This window comes from Canis lupus, chromosome 4 (assembly GCF_048164855.1).
Source record: "Canis lupus baileyi chromosome 4, mCanLup2.hap1, whole genome shotgun sequence".
Classification (NCBI taxonomy): Eukaryota; Metazoa; Chordata; class Mammalia; order Carnivora; family Canidae; genus Canis; species Canis lupus.
In genome coordinates, this window is record NC_132841.1 from 72,229,569 (window position 1) to 72,250,997 (window position 21,429).

The 21,429-nt window shown below is 37.8% G+C and overlaps 1 protein-coding gene across 32 annotated transcripts in view; it reads left to right on the forward strand.

Annotated features, from left to right (window-relative positions):
* Window positions 1-21,429, forward strand: part of CPLANE1 (ciliogenesis and planar polarity effector complex subunit 1) — a 137,439-nt gene that overhangs the window by 55,353 nt on the left and 60,657 nt on the right. For 26 of the 32 annotated variants that reach the window (XR_012030245.1, XR_012030249.1, XR_012030248.1 and 23 more), the window contains 4 exons: window positions 163-1,066; window positions 9,068-9,187; window positions 19,595-19,743; window positions 20,329-20,492. Coding sequence is in view for 29 of the 32 variants with exons in the window: in XM_072824844.1 (XP_072680945.1) it covers window positions 163-1,066; window positions 9,068-9,187; window positions 19,595-19,743; window positions 20,329-20,492 (1,337 nt within the window). In the remaining 3 variants the exon portion in view is untranslated. The remainder of the gene's footprint in view (window positions 1-162; window positions 1,067-9,067; window positions 9,188-19,594; window positions 19,744-20,328; window positions 20,493-21,429) is intronic. The other 6 variants (XM_072824855.1, XM_072824856.1, XM_072824862.1 and 3 more) reach the window with 1 other exon arrangement.

Consider the following 21,429-nt stretch of genomic DNA (forward strand, 5'->3'; position numbering starts at 1 on the left):
GTAAACAGTTAGAGATCATTTAGCCTAACCCCCTCATTTGAAAGACATTGAGGCATTAAAAAAAATTTATATGATTCAATCAGTGGAGAGAATCTTTGCTGTCAATTCTGCATCTTAGTGATTAAATCTTTAATTTTGTCTTTTTCAATTTTGTTTTGCTAGAAATACCCCAAATCACATGGAATTAACATTGACAAATAAGTCCAATGAAAAAAAGATATGTAATCAGAAAGAAAATCTTGAAAGAAAAGATCATGAAAAGTTATTACAAAATGCGCTTCCTGTAGTAGGTGTTTGGGAATTTGAACGTGATGATGATGAATATATTAAATTTCTTGATCTCTTCTTGAGTTACGTTCTTGAAAGAGACCTACTTGATTCCAAGGATCCTGGCATTCCATTTCTAACCAGTTTTTCTGGACATCTTAAAGAACATGAGCTTAATTCTTTACTTTTTGATGTACATACAACATTAAAACGACGTCAAGGCAAAACCAAAAGCCAGAACATATTTAGAGCTGGCTCCTGCTTTGTTGTTGCTTCTGAGTCATATGAGTCTGAAAAAGCAGAAAACCAAGTACTTTCAGCTGCAGTGCCAGTTAATCAGGGAACCAGGCCAGTTTTAGAGAACCCTTTGAATGAAGTTGATAAATATGAAGGGACGAGTGGATTGTTCGGTTTAAAACAAAAGTCAGTTTACAGAATACAAGATGCCAATTCGGAGAAACCTGTGATCCAGAGATTGTCAAACCATATTTTTTGGACTCCCAAATCCAACAAAACTAGAAGATGTATTTTCAAAGCAATTCAGTGCAGTGATATTAATCCTCAAGAAGATCTTCCTCTAGCACTAAATGACACTTTTGGCAGTATAAGAAGGCTGCTGGAATGGATGATAAGGTGGTCTGATAGAAGACTGCTCTGTGATCCTAGTCTCACTGAGTTATCCAGTGAGTATAGTCCCGTCATTCGTGTAAAGACCACTACAGCTGCCATTCTTACATCATTGTGGCTTTTGGAGCAACCATATTTTGCTACATATAAGGCAAAAAATATCATTTTAGAGGTAAGTACCTGAATTCTTTATTGCATACAAATGAAAATTCTCATTGTAAATTAAAACTATTTTCATATTTCTTCATCTATTAAAGAATCACAACGTAACAAAGTTAATGACAGTGTTGATTATAATCTGCAAAAAACACAATTTTTTTCCTTCAAGTGATTCCCTTAATTCTCAAAAATAATTAATTAGGGTGTTTTCATAGAGGTTTTGAGGTTTTGAGATTTTATGTGTATTTATAAGAACGAAAAAGGAATAAAAGTGAGATAATATTAAGTGATACTACGAGTGGTATTGCATTTATATTCTTTCTCTTTCAAGTTTCAGGTTTGGTTCAGAGGAAGAAGGATTAGGCCTCTACACAGTTTTTATTTCTGGTGTCTAATCATATACATTAGGGGATCATTTTTCTTATAGTCTTGGCTAGAATTTAGAGAACCAAACCTAGAAAGGCAGATAGGTATCAGTAGATAAGTTCATGCTTGGTAGCTATTTTTTCTCTCCTCTACGCAGTGGCAGCTAGCAGGGTGCTCTTTTAATCTGTTTGCAAGAACAAATATTTTTACATAAATGTCTTTTGATTGAATGGTTGCTGTTGCACTGGAAAAAAAAGTAAGGAGATGAATTTTTTTGAAAACAAATTTATGTATGGTGAAGTAGTTGGGAAATGAACTTTTTTAATATTTGGAGAATTCCAATAGTTTCTCATTTTTTTCTGTTTTTCTCAACTTTATTGAGGTATAATTGACAAAGTTGTAAGACATTTAATGTATACGGTGTGATGATTTAATATACATATACATAATGAAAGGATTTCTGTTACTTAGTTAACACAGTTCAACACTGATATACATTTTTTTGTTTTTTGAGACAGAGAAGTTCTACTATCTTAGCAAATTTCAGTTCTGTAATGCAATGTTGTCAACTATAGTTACAATGATATTACCTTAGCTCCTCAGGCCTTATTTACTTCATAACTGAAAGTTAATATAGGCATACCTAGTTTTATTGCACTTTGTTTTATTATACTTTGCAGATACTGCATTTTATACAAATTGAAGACTTCCGACAACCACACGTTGGGCAAATCCGTTTGCATTATTTTCTAACAGCATTTGCTCACCTCATGTCTCTTTGACGTTTTGATAATTCTTATAATATCTTAAACCTTTTCATTGTCTTTATATTTGTTATAGCGATTTATGACCAGTGATCTTTGATGTTACTATTGTAATTGCTTTGGGGCACCACAAACCATGCCCATATTAGATGCTGAACTTCATCAATAAATATGTGGTTTTTTACTCTACCACCAACTGGCTGTTCCCCCATTTCTCTCTTTTCCTTGGGCCTCCGTATTCCCTGAGACACAACAGTATTGAAATTAGACAATTAACTCCACAATGGCCCCTAAGTGTTCAAGTGAAGGAGTCACATATCTGTCCCTTTAACTCAAAAGCTAAAAATAATTAAGTTTAATGAAGAAAGCATGTTGAAAGCTGAGATAGGCCAAGAGCTAGACTTCTTGCAACAAACAGCCAAGTTGTGAATACAAAGGAAAAGTTCTTGAAAGTAATTAAAAGTGCTGGTCCAGTGAACACACAAGGGATAAGAACATGAAACAGCCTCATTGCTGGTATGAAGAAAGTTTTAGTAGTTGGGATGGAAGATCAAAGCAGCCACAACATCCCTTAAGCCAAAACCTAGTCCAGAGCAAGCCCCTGACTCTTCAATTCTTTGAAGGCTGGGAAAGGCGAGGAAGCTGCAGAGGAAAAGTACGAAGCTAAGCAGAGGTTGGTTCTGAGGTTTAAGAAAAGAAGTCATCTTCATAACATAAAAGTGCAAGATGAAGTAGCAAGTGCTGAAGCTCCAGCAAGTTATCCAAAAGATCTAGCTAGAGTAATTAATGAAGGTGGTTACACTAAACAATAGATTTTCAGTGTAGACATGATAACCTTGTACTGGAAGAAGATGCCATGTAGGACTTTAATAGCTAGAAAGGGAAAGTCAATGCCTAGATTCAAAGGATGGGCTGACTCTCCTGTGGGTCATTGGCTGCCCTGTTCATTAGCATACAAATAGAGGCAGCTGCTGAGGGCAGCTAACTGGACCCCAGCTTTCTGCTGACCATAAACTCCAAATCTGTGCGTGTTTGTGCAACTGTCCTTCTGGGATAAACTGGCAGCAGTGGCCACGGTGCAGCAAGACCCTCCCACAGAGGATCAGTGTGACACTGTGCTGTGCCAGGTCCCTAAAATTTGGAATTTTGAAACTCAGCTGGTATGCCTGAGATAAAAACACAGGAGCACCACACCCCCAGGTGGGCCCATAGGTCAAACAGGGTGAAGGCAAGGATCTGACAGAAACACAGGAGGGGAGATTGTTCGCTCTTCTGAGGGCTTCTTGAACAGTGGGGGCATGAACACCCCTCTCTGGGGACAAGAGAGCAAGGTAATGCCATTCTGCACTCCCCATCAGTATAGACGGACTTCAGTGAGCAACATCGTATCCCACAGTGGAGGCCTGAGCCACTTAAACCAAGCCCCACCTGTTTGTGCTCTGCAGGTGCTTCTGAACTAGGGCAAGTGTGACTGAGAGAGCAGCAGCAGCTCCTTACCCCAGAAGACCAGCACAAACCCTCTGCACTCACTAAGACTACTGACCATAGAGTGTGCAGAGTTTAAGCTCTGGGGACATAGAACCTAGCCTCTTTCTTTCATTCGTTTGTTCATTCTTCCTCTCAGAGCATACGCAGGGAGGGGCAGAGGGAAGGGAGGGAGAATCTCAAGCAGATTCCATGCTGAGTGCAGAGCCTGACATGGGGCTCAATCTCCTGACACTGAGATCATGACCCTAGCTGAAACCAAGAGTCAGATGTTTAACCAGCTGAGCCACCCAGGTGCCCCAGACCTAGCCTTTTTTGACAAGCAGACCAAAACACACCTAGTTAAAACTTGCCACACACTGGACAAGGTCCAGATACTCCCCACTGCAGGAGGGGAGAGACTCTGCAGAGGACTAACCTGAGGGAAAGAGCAGCCAAAACACAATAGCAGAGTACACACAGCATACAACAGAAACACTTCATGAAGGACCAGGCCTTGGATGGCATAGGACCTCTTCTTAATATAGCCATTACTCTCAGGAGCAGGAAACATAACTAGTTTTTATAACACACCAAAGACAGAGACAAAATGCCAAGATGGAGGAATTCACCCCAAAAGCAGGAAGAAGAGGTCATGGGCAGGGATCTAATCAAATCGGTTATAAGTAATATGCCTGAACCAGAATTTCAAACAATAATTATGAAAAAAAAAATAAAACAATAATTATAAGTATACTGGCTGGGTTTGAGCAAAGCATAGAAGACACCAGGAAGTCCCTTACTGCAGAAATAGAAGACATAAAAACTAGTCAGACTGAAATAAAAAATGCTATAACCAAGATGCAAAACCGGCCGGGTGTAATGACCACAAGGATGCCAGAAGCAGAAGAATGAATAAGTGATGTAGTAGATAAAATTACGGAAAACAATGAAGCTAAAAAGAAGAAGGGAAGAAAAATATTGGATCACAAATGTAGACTTATGTAACTCAACAACTCTATAAAGTGTAATAATATCTGTATCATTGGAGTCCCAGAAGAAGAGAAGAAAAGGGGCAGAAGGTTTATTTGAGTAAATTATAGCTGAGAACTTCCTTGATCTGGGGAAGGAAGCAGATATCCAAATCCAGAAGGCATAGAAAACTCCCATCAAAATCAACAAAAGCAGGCCAACACCAAGACATATCATAGTAAAATTTGCAAAATACGGAGATAAAGAATCCTGAAAGCAGCAAAGGAAAAGAAAGCCCTAATGTACAAAGGAAGACAAATAAGGTTAGCAGATCTCTCCACAGAAACTTGGCAGGCCAGATGGGAGTGCCATGACCTATTCAACAAGCTGAATGGGAAAAATATGCTGCCAAGAATATTCTATCCAGCAAGGCTGTCATTCAGAACAGAATGGGAGATAATGAGTTTCCAAGACAAAACTAAAGGAGTTCATGACCACTAACCAGTTCTGCTAGAAATATTGAAGGGGACTCTTTGAGTGGGAAAGAAAGACCAAAAGTAACAAAGACCAGAAAGGAGCAGAGACAATCTGTAGGAACAGTGACTTTATAGGTAATACAATGACACCAAATTCATATTCATATCTATCAATAATTACTCTGAATGTGAATGGACTATATGCTCAGTCAATCAATCTGACTATATGTCAGAGTGGATAAAAAACAAATAAACAAGATCCATCTATATGCTGGCTACAAGAGACTCATTTTAGACCTAAAGTTACCTACCTGTAGATTGAAAGTGAGGGGATAGAGAACTGTTTATCATGCTAATGTCAAAAGAAAGCTGGAGTAGCCAAACTATATTTTAAACAAAAGGCTTATATCAGACAAACTATATTTTAAACAAAAGACTATAATATGAGATGAAAATGGGCATTATGTCATAATAAAGAAGTCTATCCAACAAGAAGATCTAACAATTATAAATATTTATGCTCCCAACTTGTAAGCACCCAAATATATAAATCAATTAGTAACAACATAAACTAATTGATAATACGGTAATAGTAGGGGGCCTTAACACCCCACTTACAGCAATGGACACGATCATCTAAGCAGAAAATCAACAAGGAAACAATGGTGCAGAGCCTGATGTGGGGCTTGATCCCACAATCTTGAGATCATGACCTGAGCTGAAATCAAAAGAGTTGGACGCTAAACAGCTGAGCCACCGAGGAGCCCCAGTAGAGGACCTATTCTTGATAAAAACTCTCAACAGAGTATGGATAGAGGAAACATACCTCAACATCATAAAGCCCATATATGAAAGACCCACAGCTACTATCATCCTCAATGGGGAAAAACTGAGAGCTTTGCTCAGGTCAGGAACATGACAGGGATGCCCACTCTCACCACTCTTGCTCAACATAGTACTAGAAGTCCTAGCCTCAGCAACCAGACGAGAAGAAATAAAATGCATTCAAGTCAGCAAAGAAGAATTCAAACTCTCACTTTTCACAGATCACATAATACTGTATGTGGAAAGCCCAAAAGACTCCACTCCAAAATTTGCTAGAACTCCTTTTTTTTTTTTTTAATTTATTTATGATAGTCACAGAGAGAGAGAGAGAGAGGCAGAGACACAGGCAGAGGGAGAAGCAGGCTCCATGCACCGGGAGCCTGATGTGGGATTCGATCCCAGGTCTCCAGGATCGCGCCCTGGGCCAAAGGCAGGCGCCAAACCGCTGCGCCACCCAGGGATCCCAATTTGCTAGAACTCCTATAGCAATTCAGCAATGTGGCAGGATACAAAATCATTGCACAGAAATCAGTTGCATTTCTATACACTATCAATGAGACAGAAGAAAGAGAAATTAAGCATTGGATCCCATTTACAATTGCACCAAAACCCATAAGATACCTAGGAATAAACCTAACCAAAGAGGTGCAAGATCTCTACTCTGAAGACTATACAACACTTATGAAAGAAATGGAAGATGACACAAAGAAATGGAAAAACATTCCATGCTCATGGATTAGAAAAACAAATATTGTTAAAATGTCCGTACTACCCAAAGCAATCTACACATTAAATGCAATCCCTATCAAAATACCAACAGCATTTTTCATGGGGCTAGAACAAATGATACTAAAATTTGTATGAAACCACAAAAGACCCTGAGTAGCCTAAGCAATCTTGAAAAAGAAAACCAAAGCTGAAGTCATCACAATTCTGGACTTCAAACTATGTTACAAAGAATAATCAAGAAGACAGTATGGTACCGGCACAAAAACAGACACATGCATCAGTGGAACAGAATAGAAAACCCAGAAATGGACCTGCAGTTATTTAATCAACTAATCTTTGACACAGCAGGAAAGAATATCCAGTGGAAGAACTGATAGTCTCTTCAACAAATGGTGCTGAAAAAACTGGACAGCTACATGCAGAAGAATGAAACTGGACCACTTTCTTACACCATACCCCAAAATAAATTCAAAATGGTTGAAATACTGAAACGTGAGACAGGAATCCATCAAATCTTAAAGGAGAACACAGGAAGCAACCTTGACCTTGGCAGCAGCAACATCTTACTAGACATGTCTCAAGAGGCAAGGGAAACAAAAGCAAAAACGAACTATTGGGACTTCATCAAGATAAAAAGCTTCTGCACAGGAAAGGAAACAGTCAACAAAACTAAAAGGTGACCTACTGGATGGGAAAAGATATTTGCAAATGACCTATCTGATAAAGGGTTAATATCCAAAGTATATAAAAAAAACTTAAAAAGTCAACACCCAAAAAACATAATCTAGTTAAGAAATGGGTAGAAGACATGAATAGATGTTTTCCAAAGAAGACATCCAGATGGCTAACAGACATGTGAAAAGATCTTCAACATCATCATTGAGTAAATACAAATGAGAACCATGATGTGATACAACCTCATACCTGTCAGAATGGCTAAAATGAACACAGGAAACAACAGATGTTGTTAAGTATACAGAGAAAGGAACCCTCTTATATTGTTGGTGGGAATGCAAACTGTGCACCTACCCTAGAAAACAGTATGGAGGTTTTCCAAAAAGTTAAAAATAGAGCTGCCCTACAACCCACAATTGCACTACTAGGTATTTACCAAAAGGATACGAAAATACTGATTTGAAGGGGGCACATGCTCCCTGATGTTTAGAGCACCATTATCAACAATAGCCATGTTATAGAAAGAGCCCAAATGTCCATCAACTGATGAATGGATAAAGAAGATGTGATTTTTATATATATACATATATAAACATATATATATAAATATATAGAAGCAAATATATGTATATGTAAATAATACTCATGCCTCAAAAAGAATGAAGTATTGCATTTGCAATGACATGGATTAAAGCTAGAGTGTATTATGCTAAGCAAACTAAGAGAAAGACAAACACCGTATGATTTTACGGTGGAATTAATATGTGGAATTTAAGAAACAAAACATAAATACAGAGGAAGGGGGAAAAAAGGAGAAGGAAGCACACCATAAGAGACTCTTAACTATAGAGAACAAACTGAGGGTTGCTGGAGGGGGAGGTAGGTGGGGCATGGACTGAATGGATTATGGGTATTAAGGAGGGCACTTTAAAAAAAAAAAAAAAAAAAGGGCACTTGTGATGAGCATTGGTTGTTATATGTTAGTAGTGAATCACTAAATTCTGTTCCAGAAATGGATATGTTAACTAGCTATATGTTAACTAACTAGAATTTAAATAAAAATTATTTTTAAAGACATGATTAATCAAATAAAAATTAAATAGGGGCACCTGAGGGCTCAGTTTGAGTGTCTGACTCTTGATTTCAGCTCAGGTCATGATATCAGGGTCATGGGATCAAGCCCTGCATCCGTCTTTGTGCTCAGTGTGGAGTCTCCTGGAGATTCTCTGTCTCCCTCTGCCCCTCTCCCTGCCCACACTATCAGCCAGTCAATCAGTCAAAATCTTTTAATAAATAAATAGAAATTAAATAGAAGAAAAAAAAACAGACCGACTCTTAGTGGTTAATGCAGCCAATGTCTTTAAATTGAAACCAGTGCTAATTGACCTTTCTGAAAATACTAAGCGCCTTAAGAATTACGCTAAATCTATTCTGCTTATGCCTATAAAGGAAGAACAAAGCCTGGATATCAGCCCATCTGTTTACAACATGGCTTACTGAATATTTTTAGCCCAGAGTTGAGACCTCTTACTCAAAAGAAAAGATTCCTTTCAAAAGATTACTGCTCACTGACAATGTACTTGGTCATCTAAAAGCTGTGATGGAGATGTACTGTGACATTCATGTTTTCATGCCTGCTAACAACTACATGCATTCTGTAGCCCATGGATCGGGGAGCCATTTTGACTTTCAAGTCTTATATTGGAGGAACCTTTTTTTTTTTTTTTTTTTTTTTAATGACAGTCACACACACAGAGAGAGAGAGAGGCAGAGACACAGGCAGAGGGAGAAGCAGGCTCCATGCACCAGGAGCCCGACGTGGGACTCGATCTCGGGACTCCAGGATCACGCCCCAGGCCAAAGGCAGGTGCCAAACCGCTGCGCCACCCAGGGATCCCTGGAGGAACTTTCATATTTCATAAGTCTGTATCTGTCATGGATAGTGATTCCTCTGATGGATTTGGGCAAAGTAAATTGAAAACTTCCTGGAAAGGATTCACCATTCTAGTTGCCATTAAGAACATTTAGGATTCATGGGAAGAAGTCACAATGTCCGTATTAAGAGTTGGGAAGAAGTTGATTTTAACCCTTCTGGATGACTTTGAAGGGTTCAAGACTTCAGTGGGGAGGGGGAGTAACTGCAAATGTGGTAGAAATAGCAAGAGAAGTAGAAGTAGAACAGAAAGTTGTGGGTAGCCCGGGTGGCTCAGCGGTTTAGCGCTGCCTTCAGCTCAGGGCCTGATCCTGGAGACCTGGGATTGAGTCCCACATCAGGCTCCCTGCGTGGATCCTGCTTCTCCCTCTGCCTGGGTCTCTGCCCCGCCCCCCCCCCCGCCCCTCTCTGTGTGTCTCTCATGAATAAATGAATAAAATCTTTAAAAAAAAAAAGCATAAAGATGTGACTGAACTGCAGCAATCTCATGGTAGAACTTTAACAAATGAGGAATTGGTTCTTAGGAATGAACAAAGAAAGTAGTTTCTAGAGATGGAATCTACTCCTAGAGAAGATGCTGCAAAGACTTGTTAAAATGCTGACAAAGGACTTAAAATATTACATTAACTGTATTTGTTAAAGCAGCAGCAGGGTTTGAGAGATTGATTTTGAAAGAACTTCTATTGTGGCTAAAATGCTATCAAACAGTATCCAATCCTAAAGAGAAATTATTTGTGGAAGGAAGAGCCGATGAACATGGCAGACTTTATTGTCTTATTTTAAGAAGTTGCCATAGCTCCCCCATCCTTAAGCAACCACCAGCCTGATTAGTCAGCAGCCATCAACAATAAGACAAGACCCTCCACCAGCAAGAAGGTTATGACTCCCTGAAGCTCAGATGACAGTTAGCATTTTAAAGCAATATAGGATTTGTTAGATAAGGTGTGTACATTGGTTTTGTAGACATAATGCTATTGCATACTTAATAGAGATGATAGTGTAAACATAACCTTTATATGCACTACACTGAGGAACCAAAAATTTTGTTGCCTTGCTTTATTGTAGTATTCACTTTATTGCAGTGGTCAGGAACTGAACCTGTAATATCGATCAGATATACTTGTACTCTTTTATTAACCTCTCCCCATTTCCCCCACTCCCTAGTTCCTAGCAACCACTTCTCTATTCTCTGTTTTTATGAGTTTGATTTTAGATCCCACATCTAAGTAGTGCTATGCAGTATTTGCCTTTCTCTGTATGCCTTATTTCACTTATCATATTGCCCTCCAGGTTTATCCTTGTTAATGAAAGGAATGGGATTTCCTTCCTTTATAAAGGCTGAATAATATTTCATTATGTATATACACACTTCATTTTCTTGATCCATACACCTATTGACAGATGCTCAGGTTGTCTCAGTACCTTGGCTATGGTGACTAATGGTGCAATGAATATGGGAGTACAGATAATTCTTTAAGATAATGGTTTCATTTCCTTTGGGTATATACCCAAAAATGGGATTGCAGGATCATATTGCGGTTCAATTATTAATTTCTTGAGGAGCCTCCGATACTCTTTTCTATTGTGGCTGTAGTGGTTTACATACTCACGAGCAGTGTATAAGGGTTCACTTTCTCTCCATTCTCCCCATTGTTTGTTATTTCTTCTCCTTTTAATAATAACAATCCAAACAGGTGTGAGGGGATAACTCATTGTGATTTTGATTTGTATTTCCTTGAAAATTAGTGATGTTGACTATCTTCTCATGATTCTGTTGGCCATCGTATGTCTTCTTTGGAAAAATGTTTATCCAGCTCCTCTGTCCAGTTTTTAATCAGTTTTGTTTTGTTTTGTTTTGTTTTTGGGTTTTTTGCTATTGAGTTGTATGACTTTTAAAATGTATTTTAGATATTAACCTCTGATCAGATATATAATTTGTAAATATTTTCTCCCATTCCTTAAGTTGCCTTTTCTTTTTTTTTTTTTTTTTAATTTTTATTTATTTATGATAGTCACAGAGAGAGAGAGAGAAGCAGAGACATAGGCAGAGGGAGAAGCAGGCTCCATGCACCAGTAGCCCGACATGGGATTCGATCCCGGGTCTCCAAGATCACGGCCCGGGCCAAAGGCAGGCGCTAAACCGCTGCGCCACCCAGGGATCCCCTAAGTTGCCTTTTATTGTGTTGATGATATCCTTTACTGTGCAGAAGTCTTTTAGTTTGATAAAGTCCCACGTGTTTATTTTTGCTTTTGTTGTCTTCACTTTGATCAAATCCAAAAATCATTGTCAAGACCAATTTCTTTCTTTCTTTTTTTTTTTTTTTAAAGATTTTATTTATTCATTAGAGACACAGAGAGAGGCAGACACAGGCAGAGGGAGAAGCAGGCTCCATGCAGGGAGCCTGACGTGGGACCTGATCCTGGGTCTCTAGGATCATGCCCTGGGCCGAAGGCAGGCGCTAAACTGCTGAGCCACCAGGGATTCCCCTCAAGACCAATTTCAAAGAGCTTACCACTTATGTTTTCTTCTGGGAATTTTATCGTTTCAAGTCTTACATTCAAATCTTTAATTCTTTTTTTTTAAAGATTTAATTTATTTATTTGAAAGAGAGAGAGAAGGAGTGGGGGCAGAAGGGAGAATCTGCAGAGGGAGAGGGAGAAGCAGACTTCCTGCTGAGCAGGGACACCAATGTGAAGCTCAGTCCCAGGACCCCGGGATCATGATCTGAGCTGAAGGCAGATGCTTCAGCTTTCCATTTATTTGTGTCTTCTTCAGTTTTTTCATCAGTGTATTACCCTTTTCAGTGTACAAGTCTTTCATCTCCTTTGTTACATTTATTCCCAGATACTTTATTTTTTGATGCAATTGTAAATGAGATTTATTTCTTAAGTTTTCTTTCCAATAATTTGTTGTTTATGTATCTAAATACAATTCATTTTTGTATATTGTTTTTTATCTTGCAATTCATTTATTCTAACCAATTTTTTTTTTTTTTTTGGTGGAGTCTTTAGGATTTTCCATGTATAGTATCAAGTCATCTGCAGATGGGGACAGTTTACCTTCTTCCTTCCTGATTTGGATGCCTTTTTTTTTTTTTTTCTTGCCTAATTGCTTGCTCCAACTAGGACTTCCTGTACTATGTTATATAAAAGTGGTGAGACTGGGCATCCTTATCTTGTTTTTGATCTTAGAGGAGAAGGTTTCAGGTTGTTTGTTGTTGTTGCTGTTGTTTTTTTCTGTTGAAAATAGTATTAACTGTAGGCCTCTCATATATGGTCTTTAGAATGTTTTTATTTGCTTTTTTTAAAGGTTTTTTTTTTTTAGTTATTTGACAGAGAAAGAGCACAAGCAGGAGGAGTGGCAGGCAGAGGCAGAGGGAGAGGGAGAAGCAGGCTCCCTGCTGAGCAAGGAGCCTGATGTGGGGCTCTATCTCTGGAACCTGGGATCATGACCTGAGGCAAAGGCAGGCACTTACCCGACTGAGCCATCCAGGTGCCCCTGGTCTTTAGAATGTTGAGATACATTTCTATTGTACTCAGCTTGTTGACAGGTTTTTTTTTTTTTTATCATGAATGGATGTTTAAAAAATTTTGTCATACTCTTTTTCTGCATATATTGAAATCATATGATTTTAACATTTTATTTTGTTAATAAAGTAAATGAGATTGACTGATTTGCAGATGTTGAACTACCTTTGCATCCCTGGAATAAATCCCACTTGATCATGGTGTATGATATTTTTAATGTAGTGTTGAATTCAGTGTACTGATATTTTGTTAAGTATCTTGGCATCTGTTGTTCATTGGAGATAGTGGCCTCTACTTTTCTTGTAGTGTTCTTGTCTGGCTTTGATATAAGGCTAATGCTAGACTTGTAAAATGAGTTTGAGAGTGTTCTCTCTCTTTAGTTTATTAGAAGAATTTGAGAAAGATTGGCATTCTTTAAATGTGGGTAGAATTTGCCAGGGAATCCATCTGGGTCTGGGGTTTTCTCTTTTGGAAGGTTGTGATTACTGATTTAGACTCTACTCATTATGTTCTGTTCACATTTTCTGTTTTTTATGATTCAGTCTTAGTAGACTGTATGTTTCTAAGAATTTATCTAGTTCATCTAGGTTGTCTGATTTGTTGGCTTGTAATTGCTCAGAATTGGTCTCTTGTGATCATTAGTAATCACGTACTATCTAGTTGTAGTGTCTCCTCTTGCATTTCTAAATTTATTTGCTTGAATCCTCTCTTCTTTTTGAGTCTAGCTAAAGGCTTGCCTACTTTGTTTATTTTTCCCAGATCCAGCTCTTAGTTTCTTTGATTTTTTCTCTTTTTAGTCTATATTTCATGTATTTCTTTTCTGATCTTTATTTCCTTCTACTAATGTTGGACTTCTTTTTTCTAGTTTCTTTAGGTGTAAAGTTGGTTGTTTGAGATCTTTGTTTTTTCTTTCTTTAAAAAATATTTTATTTATTACACAGCAGAACAAGAAAGAGCATGAGCAAGAAAGAGCATGAGCAGGGGTGGGGAGGGGCAGTGGGAGAAGCCGGCTATGAACTTTACTCTTAGGACTGCTTCTGCTGGGCCTCACAAGTTTTGGTATGTTGTATTTTCATTTTCCTTTGTCTCAAGATATTTTTTTTACTTCCCTTTTTATTTCACCTTTGACTCATTGGTTCTTCAGGAGTATGTGTTTAATCTTTGCATATTTGTGGTTTGCACAGTTTTCTTCTTGTAATTGGTTTCTAGTTTCATATCGTTGTTGGAAAAGATGCTCAATATGATTTTAATCTTCTTACTTCTTACTTAAATTTACTAAGACTTGTTTTTATGGCCCAATATATAATCTCTCCTGGAGAATGTTCCATATGCCCTTGAGAAGGATGTGTATGTTGCTGTTATTGGATAGAATGTTTTGTAAATGTGTGTTAGATCCATCTGATCTATCTATTGAACTTCTCAACTGTTTTTGTATTGCTATCTATTTCTCTCTTCATATGTGGTAATATTTGCTCTAAATATTTATTTTCTTCTATATTGGCTGCATAAATATTGACTAATGTTAAATGTCTTTGATAGATTGACCCCTTTATCATTATATAACATCCTTCTTTATCTCTTATTTCTCTCTTTGGCTTAAAGTCTGTTTTCTATGATAGAAGAAGTTATACTTCTGATAGAAGTATAACTATTCCTGTTTTCCTTTGGTTTCTACTTGCATGGAATATTTTTCCATCTCTTCACTTTCAGTCTCTGGCCTTAATGCTTAAGTAAATCTCTTACAGGCAGCATATAGTTGAGTCTCCTTTTTTTTAATCCATTCAACACTCCCTGTCTTTTTTTTGTTGTTGTTGGTCTTGGCAATGAGGAATTCATTGGTAGGAAGAAGGAAAATCTTGTGAAATCTATTTGAGGCAATACAGTTGGTCATTATGGCAACTGAAAAGTCACCAGTCAGCTCTTCTTTTTGTCTCTTTATTTTGGGGAACACTCTACTTCTCATTTCTGCTTCTCTTTGGAAGAATATTCCATTCTCTCTGTAAACTGTCTTCCTTTTTCTGCTCCTCTAGACCTTTCCACACCTTTCCAAGTTTCACTCAGATGTGGCTACTTGTGGAGCCTTATTGTTCCAAGGCCAGTGCAGCTCAGCCATATGTTCCGTGCCATTCATATTTTTAAGAAAGACTGATTGAAAAAAAAAAAAAAAAAGACTGATTGGCTCAGGTCACGTGACCATTTGGTCTGATCAGCTTTGGTGGTAGTGCAAGGTCAAAGAGAATAAAGTAAGTTGTTCAGACCTAAGCCAGAACTGTTAGGAGAACTCACCTTGTCTTTTGATTGGATAATTTAGTTCATTTACCTTAATTTTTATTTATTTATTTAAGATTTATTTTATTATTTGAGAGAGAGAGCACAGAGAGGAAGGACAGAAAGAGAGAGAGAATCTCAAGCAGACTGCTTGATGAGCCCAGCCCTGAGACGTTTGATTTTTTACAACCCCTGAGATCATAACTGAGCCAAAATCAAGAGTCAGACACTTTACTGACTGAGCCACCCAGGTGCCCCTCATCTATTTACTTTTAAATTAATTATTGATAGTTATGGACTTAATATTACCATTTTGTTAAAATTTTCAGATTATTTTGTAAGTCCTTTGTTCTCATCTTCTCTTGTTCTTCTCCTTTGTTATTTGATTATGTTCTGTAATGATATGCTTTTGCGTCATTTTTTTTGTGTGTCTACTGTAGGTTTTTGCTTTAAAACATATAATAGTCTATTTTAAGGTGATAACAACTTAACTTTTCATGCATACAAAATCTCTACATTTTTGCACTACCTTTCCTCCCTTACAAAAAAAAAAAAACATTTTTATGTTTTTGAAGTAAAAATTTGCATCTTTTTACATTGTGTATTTATTAACAAATAATTGTAGTTATAGTCATTTTTCATATCTGTCTTTTAATCTTCACACTAGAGTTGTGTTTTACCCACCACCATGACAACACTAGACTATTTTGAATTTAACTGTATATTTTTATCAGCGGATTTTATACTTTCACATATTTTCTTGTTACCCATTAGTGTTTCCATGTTTCAGCTTGATGAACTCCCTTTAACATTTCTTGTAAGGCTAGTCTAGTGGTTATGAACTCTCCGTTTTTGCTTGTCTGGGAAATTATTTCTCTCTTTCAATTCTGAAGAATACCTTTGCTGGGTAGACTGTTCTTGCTTAGCAGTTATTTTTCCCCCCAGCACTTTGAATATATCATGCCACTCTCTCTGTCCTGCAAAGTTTCTGCTGAAAAATATGCTGATGGTGTTAAGGAGTTTCTTTGTATGTAACAAATTGTTTTTCTTTTGCTGTTTTTAAGATTGTCTTTAACTTTGACAATGTAATTATAATGTGCTTCAGTATAGGTCTCTTTGGATTTATATTATTTAGAACTCTCTGGGCTTCCTAGATCTGGACTTCTGTTTCTTTCTTCAGGTTTAAAAAGTTTTCAGTTATTATTTCTCTGAATAAGTTTTCTGCTCCTTGCTCTTTCCCCTCCCTTTGGGACCTCAGTAATGCATGTAATTGTCTGCTTGATGGTGTCCCATAAGTCCCTTAAGTTATATTAACTCTTTTAAGTTGTTTTTTTTTGCGGGGGGGGGGACCCCTGGGTGGCTCAGTGGGGGCCTTTGGCCCAGGGCGTGATGTGATCCTGGAGTCGTAGGATCGAGTCCCACATTGGGCTCCCTGCATGGAGCCTGCTTCTCCCTCTGCCTGTCTCTGGCTCTTTCTCTCTCTCTCTCTTTCTCTGTGTCTCTCATGAATAAATAAATAAAATATTTTAAAAAATAAACCAATAAATTTTTTTTCTTTTTGTTCCTCTGATTAGATGAATTTCACTACTCTGCCTTTGAGTTTTCTGATCTTTTCTTCCACTTGATCCAATCTGCTTTTAAATCTCTCCATTGAATTTTTCAGTTCAATTATCTTATTCTTTAGCTCTGTAATTTCTGTTTTCTACATTTTGTATTTTCTCTTTGTTGAAATTCTCACTTCATTCATGCATCACTTATGTTTTCACTTTGTTCATCCCCTGACCTCTGTGACCATTATTCTGAATCTCTATCAGGATATATCATTATTTCCATTTCATTAAGATCTATTTCTGGAGGGCAGCCCCGGTGGCTCGGTGGTTTAGTGCTGCCTTCAGCCCAGTGCCTGATCCTGGAGACCAGGGATCGAGTCCCATGTCAGGCTCCCCCCGCATGGAGCCTGCTTCTCCCTCTGCCTGTGTCTCTGCCACTCTGTGTCTCTCATGAATAAATAAATAAAATATTTTTTTAAAAAGATCTATTTCTGGAGATTTATCTTGCCCATTTGTTTAGAACATATTCCCATTTCTTCAGTTTACTTGACTTTCTGTGCTGGTTTTTGTGCATTAGATAAAGCAGCCACATCTCCCAGGCTGGATAGAGTGGTCTTATGTAGGAGATGAACCTCTTCAGCCAGCTGAGTCTGAGCTGCTGCTTGGCTCTGAAGTCTTTGTGATCATCTAAGTCTTCTTCTTTGTTCTTAATGATTCCCAGTAGTTGAGGGTATGTCAAGATCCATTAGTGTCCCAAACGTTGTGTCACGTTTAGCATCTAGGGACACAGGGATTGGACAGGTTGGACTCTGAGGCAGCATGTGACAAAGTACATCAGTAAGCCCTTTCTGAGGAGAAACTGAGAGATGGATGTTTTTGTTCCATCTCTGTGAACTAGGCCCTCATGTATAACTACAGGGGGATGCTCCTCCAGGCATTAAGAACTGCTTCTTTGCTACACTTCTATGGGACTCATAAATGCAAATCCCGTTAGTTGTCAGAGACAGGTGATCTGGGCTCCTGTCCTTTAGTCAGTAGCTGCTGACACCCAGATGTGTGCCTCCAGGAAGATACTGGTGACTTGGAATGGGCTAGAGAGAAAAAGCAGGGGAGGTGTCCATCAGTTTCCCAGTCTCTGGGGTATCACAGCTAGCCCCCAGATATATGCAGTTGTATCCTTCCAGGAGAAGACAGAGATGAGTGTTTTTGCCTGTTCCACTGTGCTGAGCCTTTTGAGGATAGTTGCAATGAGTGCTCATGCATCTGTTAATAACTTCTGCTTTGTTTGCTATGGTCTTGTGGGACTTACGGATGCAACCCTCACTGGCTTTCAGAGCTAGGTGTTTTGGATGCTCATCTCTCAAGTGAGAGTCTTAAAAGTTAGAGTGCTAAGTGGCATCCAAAATCTTCCCTCATCAGAGTGAAGTTAAGAGTTCCTTCCTGCTTATAGGATGCTGTGCCATGGGTGGGGTTTTGGCCAGAATGTGTCTCAATCATTGCTACCTATCTCTGTGTGAATATTTTCTCATTTGCTTTATGTATAGGAATCCATTAGCTAGTTTCTAGATTTCTTTCAGCAGTAATTGCTTTGTGTATAATTGTACATTCAGTGTGCCAGTGAGAGGAGGGGAATTTAGGAGCCTCCTATGTTACCATCTTGGTTGACTTACCTCCACCCATCCTAGTTCTGTATTTGTTCTCTTTTATTTTATTTTATTTTATTTTTCTGTTTTGTAAGGCAAGAAAAAGGGAGAAAAAGAAATAACTATATATATATTTTTAAGATTTTATTTATTCATGTGCAACACACAGAGAGAGACAGAGAGGCAGAGACACAGGCAGAGGGAGAAGCAGGCTCCATGCAGGAAGCCCGACGTGGGACTCGAACCCATGCCCTGGGCTGCAGGCGGCGCTAAACAGCTGTGCCCTGGGCTGCAGGCGGATCATGCCCTGGGCTGCAGGCGGCGCTAAACAGCTGTGCCACCGGGGCTGCCCGAGAGAACTATATTTATTCTATTTTAAAATGCCTTTAAAAAAAATTAAATGCCTTCATTCTGTGGCACCTGGCTGGCTCAGTGGTAGATCATGTGATTCTTGATTTTAGGGTTGTGATTTCAAGCTCCATGTTGGGCATAGAGGTTATTTTTAAAAATTAAAAACTAGAATTAAAAAATAATGGAGTGTTAAAATAATTTACTCTAGATTGCAGGGGGTGTATGTGTGTATTTTGTTTTTTGAGATTTTTTTCATTTTTTGATATCAGTGTCTATTATCCTAAGGTTGTTTATTTAAGATACTGTGACATTTTTTATCACTGAAATTTGTATTTCTAGGTGATATACACAAATTTCTAAACAAGAGACTTAAAAGAGATATATCCATGTATTTTTAGCTGCATATATTTTTATCTATCATGTCATTTTGGAGTAATCACGAAGTGCCTTTATAATAGCAAAAAGAGTTAAGTGAAAGTAGCTTTACATTTTTATTGTTATTGTTTTGTGACTTAAACTTTGGTAACATACCGTACAAAATTGGGTTTTTAAAATTTATTTTTATTTTTTTTAAAGATCTTATTTATTTAAGAGAGAGAGAGAGAGCACAGGGGAGGAGGAGAGGGAGAAGGACAAGGAGATTCCATGCTGAGTGCAGAGCCCAACGCAGGGCTTGATCCCAGGACCCTGAGATCATGACCTGAGCTGAAATAGAGTCAGATGCTTAACTGAATAAGCTGCCCAGGTGCCACCCCCCCTTACTAATTTATAAGGCTGATTTCTTTCCAACATTATTTATGTAGTCAGGTTTGTTTTTTCCAGATGGAATAAAGACTTGCAACAAGTATTGAGTTGTAGAAATGCAGTAAATACTTGATAAACGAATGAAAAATTTAATCAGGAATAGGTCTGTGGAAAATATTAATAACCAAAAAATATAATGAAAAGTATGAGATTCGACTGTGAATACTAAATACTGTAAATGGTTTGTTTTTAGGTGCTAGAGAATCATTATCCTCAGTCGCAGACTGGACCAAACATTGAGAGTGATTGCAAAATGAATGCTGGCTGTTCCGTCGCAGTAACCACCCAAGGTGGGACTGAGGAAAGAAATGATCAAAACGAACCTCGTCAAAATATCTTGATGTAAGTTTTTGATTATACATTCCTTTTCAGTGGATGATACTTGTTTGATAGTGTTTGGGCTTTAAGGCAAGAATCAAACCCTTGAGAGGTAAAGGAATGAGCATTTCTTTGAGCTATAGAGAAGTGCTTTAACAATTCATTGCAAAATATGCTTCTTCCTTGTTGGTTTAGCTTATATCTTCTGATAGAGGAGCTAATTCTCATCCTGAGAGATCCTCTTCTTATATTAATTGATTTCCTATGTTAGGGGAAGTTGAGCTAATCATTTCATATGTTTTTACATATGAAGCAATATATCTTTGAACAACAAGTTTTAACCTTTAATAGGAAGATTCCTTTGTGAGAATGGCAGATTTCATAGGTTGAAATTATTCCAGTTATTTGAGTAAATAAAAATGGGGATGTTTAGTCGTTCATTGAACAACCCTTTATTGAGCTTCTACTATGTACCGAGATGTGGTTAAAAAACAGAAAACAATAAATATGAGACCTAATGTTCCTGTTCAGTAGACAGAATTAATTGAAAGCAAGCTTTTTGTTTCCAAGAATGAGTTAAAATTTTTGCTGCTTTATTTTTGTCAATAGAATGCCAACTGAAACATACAATCCTGAAATAAAAGAAACCAAAGATGAGATTATTCCTGTTACTGATGATACTGAAAAAGAATTTATAGATACTGGTGAGGATCTTTTAGAAGTAGAAACATTTAACCAAGAGGAAATGGAAACATACCTATCAGACTATGAAGGTCAGTTCATTTGGCTAATCTTTTTATTTGGCTTTTATTAATTTGAATTTGGTGAATGAATGTCTGTGATAACTTATTTAGTCTCATATCTAAAATAGTATGTTTATAATTGTCTAAAACCTAAAGTTAAAAGAGAGCATGGGGCGCCTCAGTGGCTCAGTTGTTTAAGCATCCAACTCTTGGTTTTGGCTCAGATTGTGATCTCAGGGCCGTGGGATAGAGCCCCATGCAGACCGTGTGCTCAGTGAGGAGTGTGCCCTGGATACTCTGTCTCCCTTACACTTTCCCTAAGAGTGTAATATTTATGAAATGTTGAACTCATTAACTCATAACATGAGTTTATAATTCTTGGGCCTTTTGCCTTGGTTTTGTAACTATCGTGGGCCTCTTCATTTTTGTGAACCAAATCTGTGTACCTTTCCTTAGCAATCTTTGTTAAAACAGAAACTATCAGAGCTTTATACATGGAGTTAAACACAGTGATATGAGGTCTCTCAAGGCTTATCAGGGATTTACTTGAGGAGGGGTTGTCTTCAGGTGTTTATAAAAAAATATTTTTATATGTCTCTTGGCCATTTATATGTCTTCTTTGGAGAAATGTCTATTCATGTCTTCTGCCCATTTATTGATTGAATTATTTGTTCTTTAGATGTTGAGTTTGGTAAGTTTTTTATAGATTTTGGATACTAGCCTTTTATCTGATAAGATGTTTGCAAATATCTTCTCCCATTCTTTTCGTGCTCAACATCACTCAGGGAAATACAAACCAAAACCACAATGAGATACCACCTCACACCAGTCAGAAAAGCTAAAATTAACAAGTCAGGAAATGACAGATGTTGGCAAGGATGCAGAGAAAGAACTCTCTTACACTCTTGGTGGGAATGGACACTGGTACAGCCATGCTGGAAAACAGTGTGGAGGTTCCTCAAAAAAT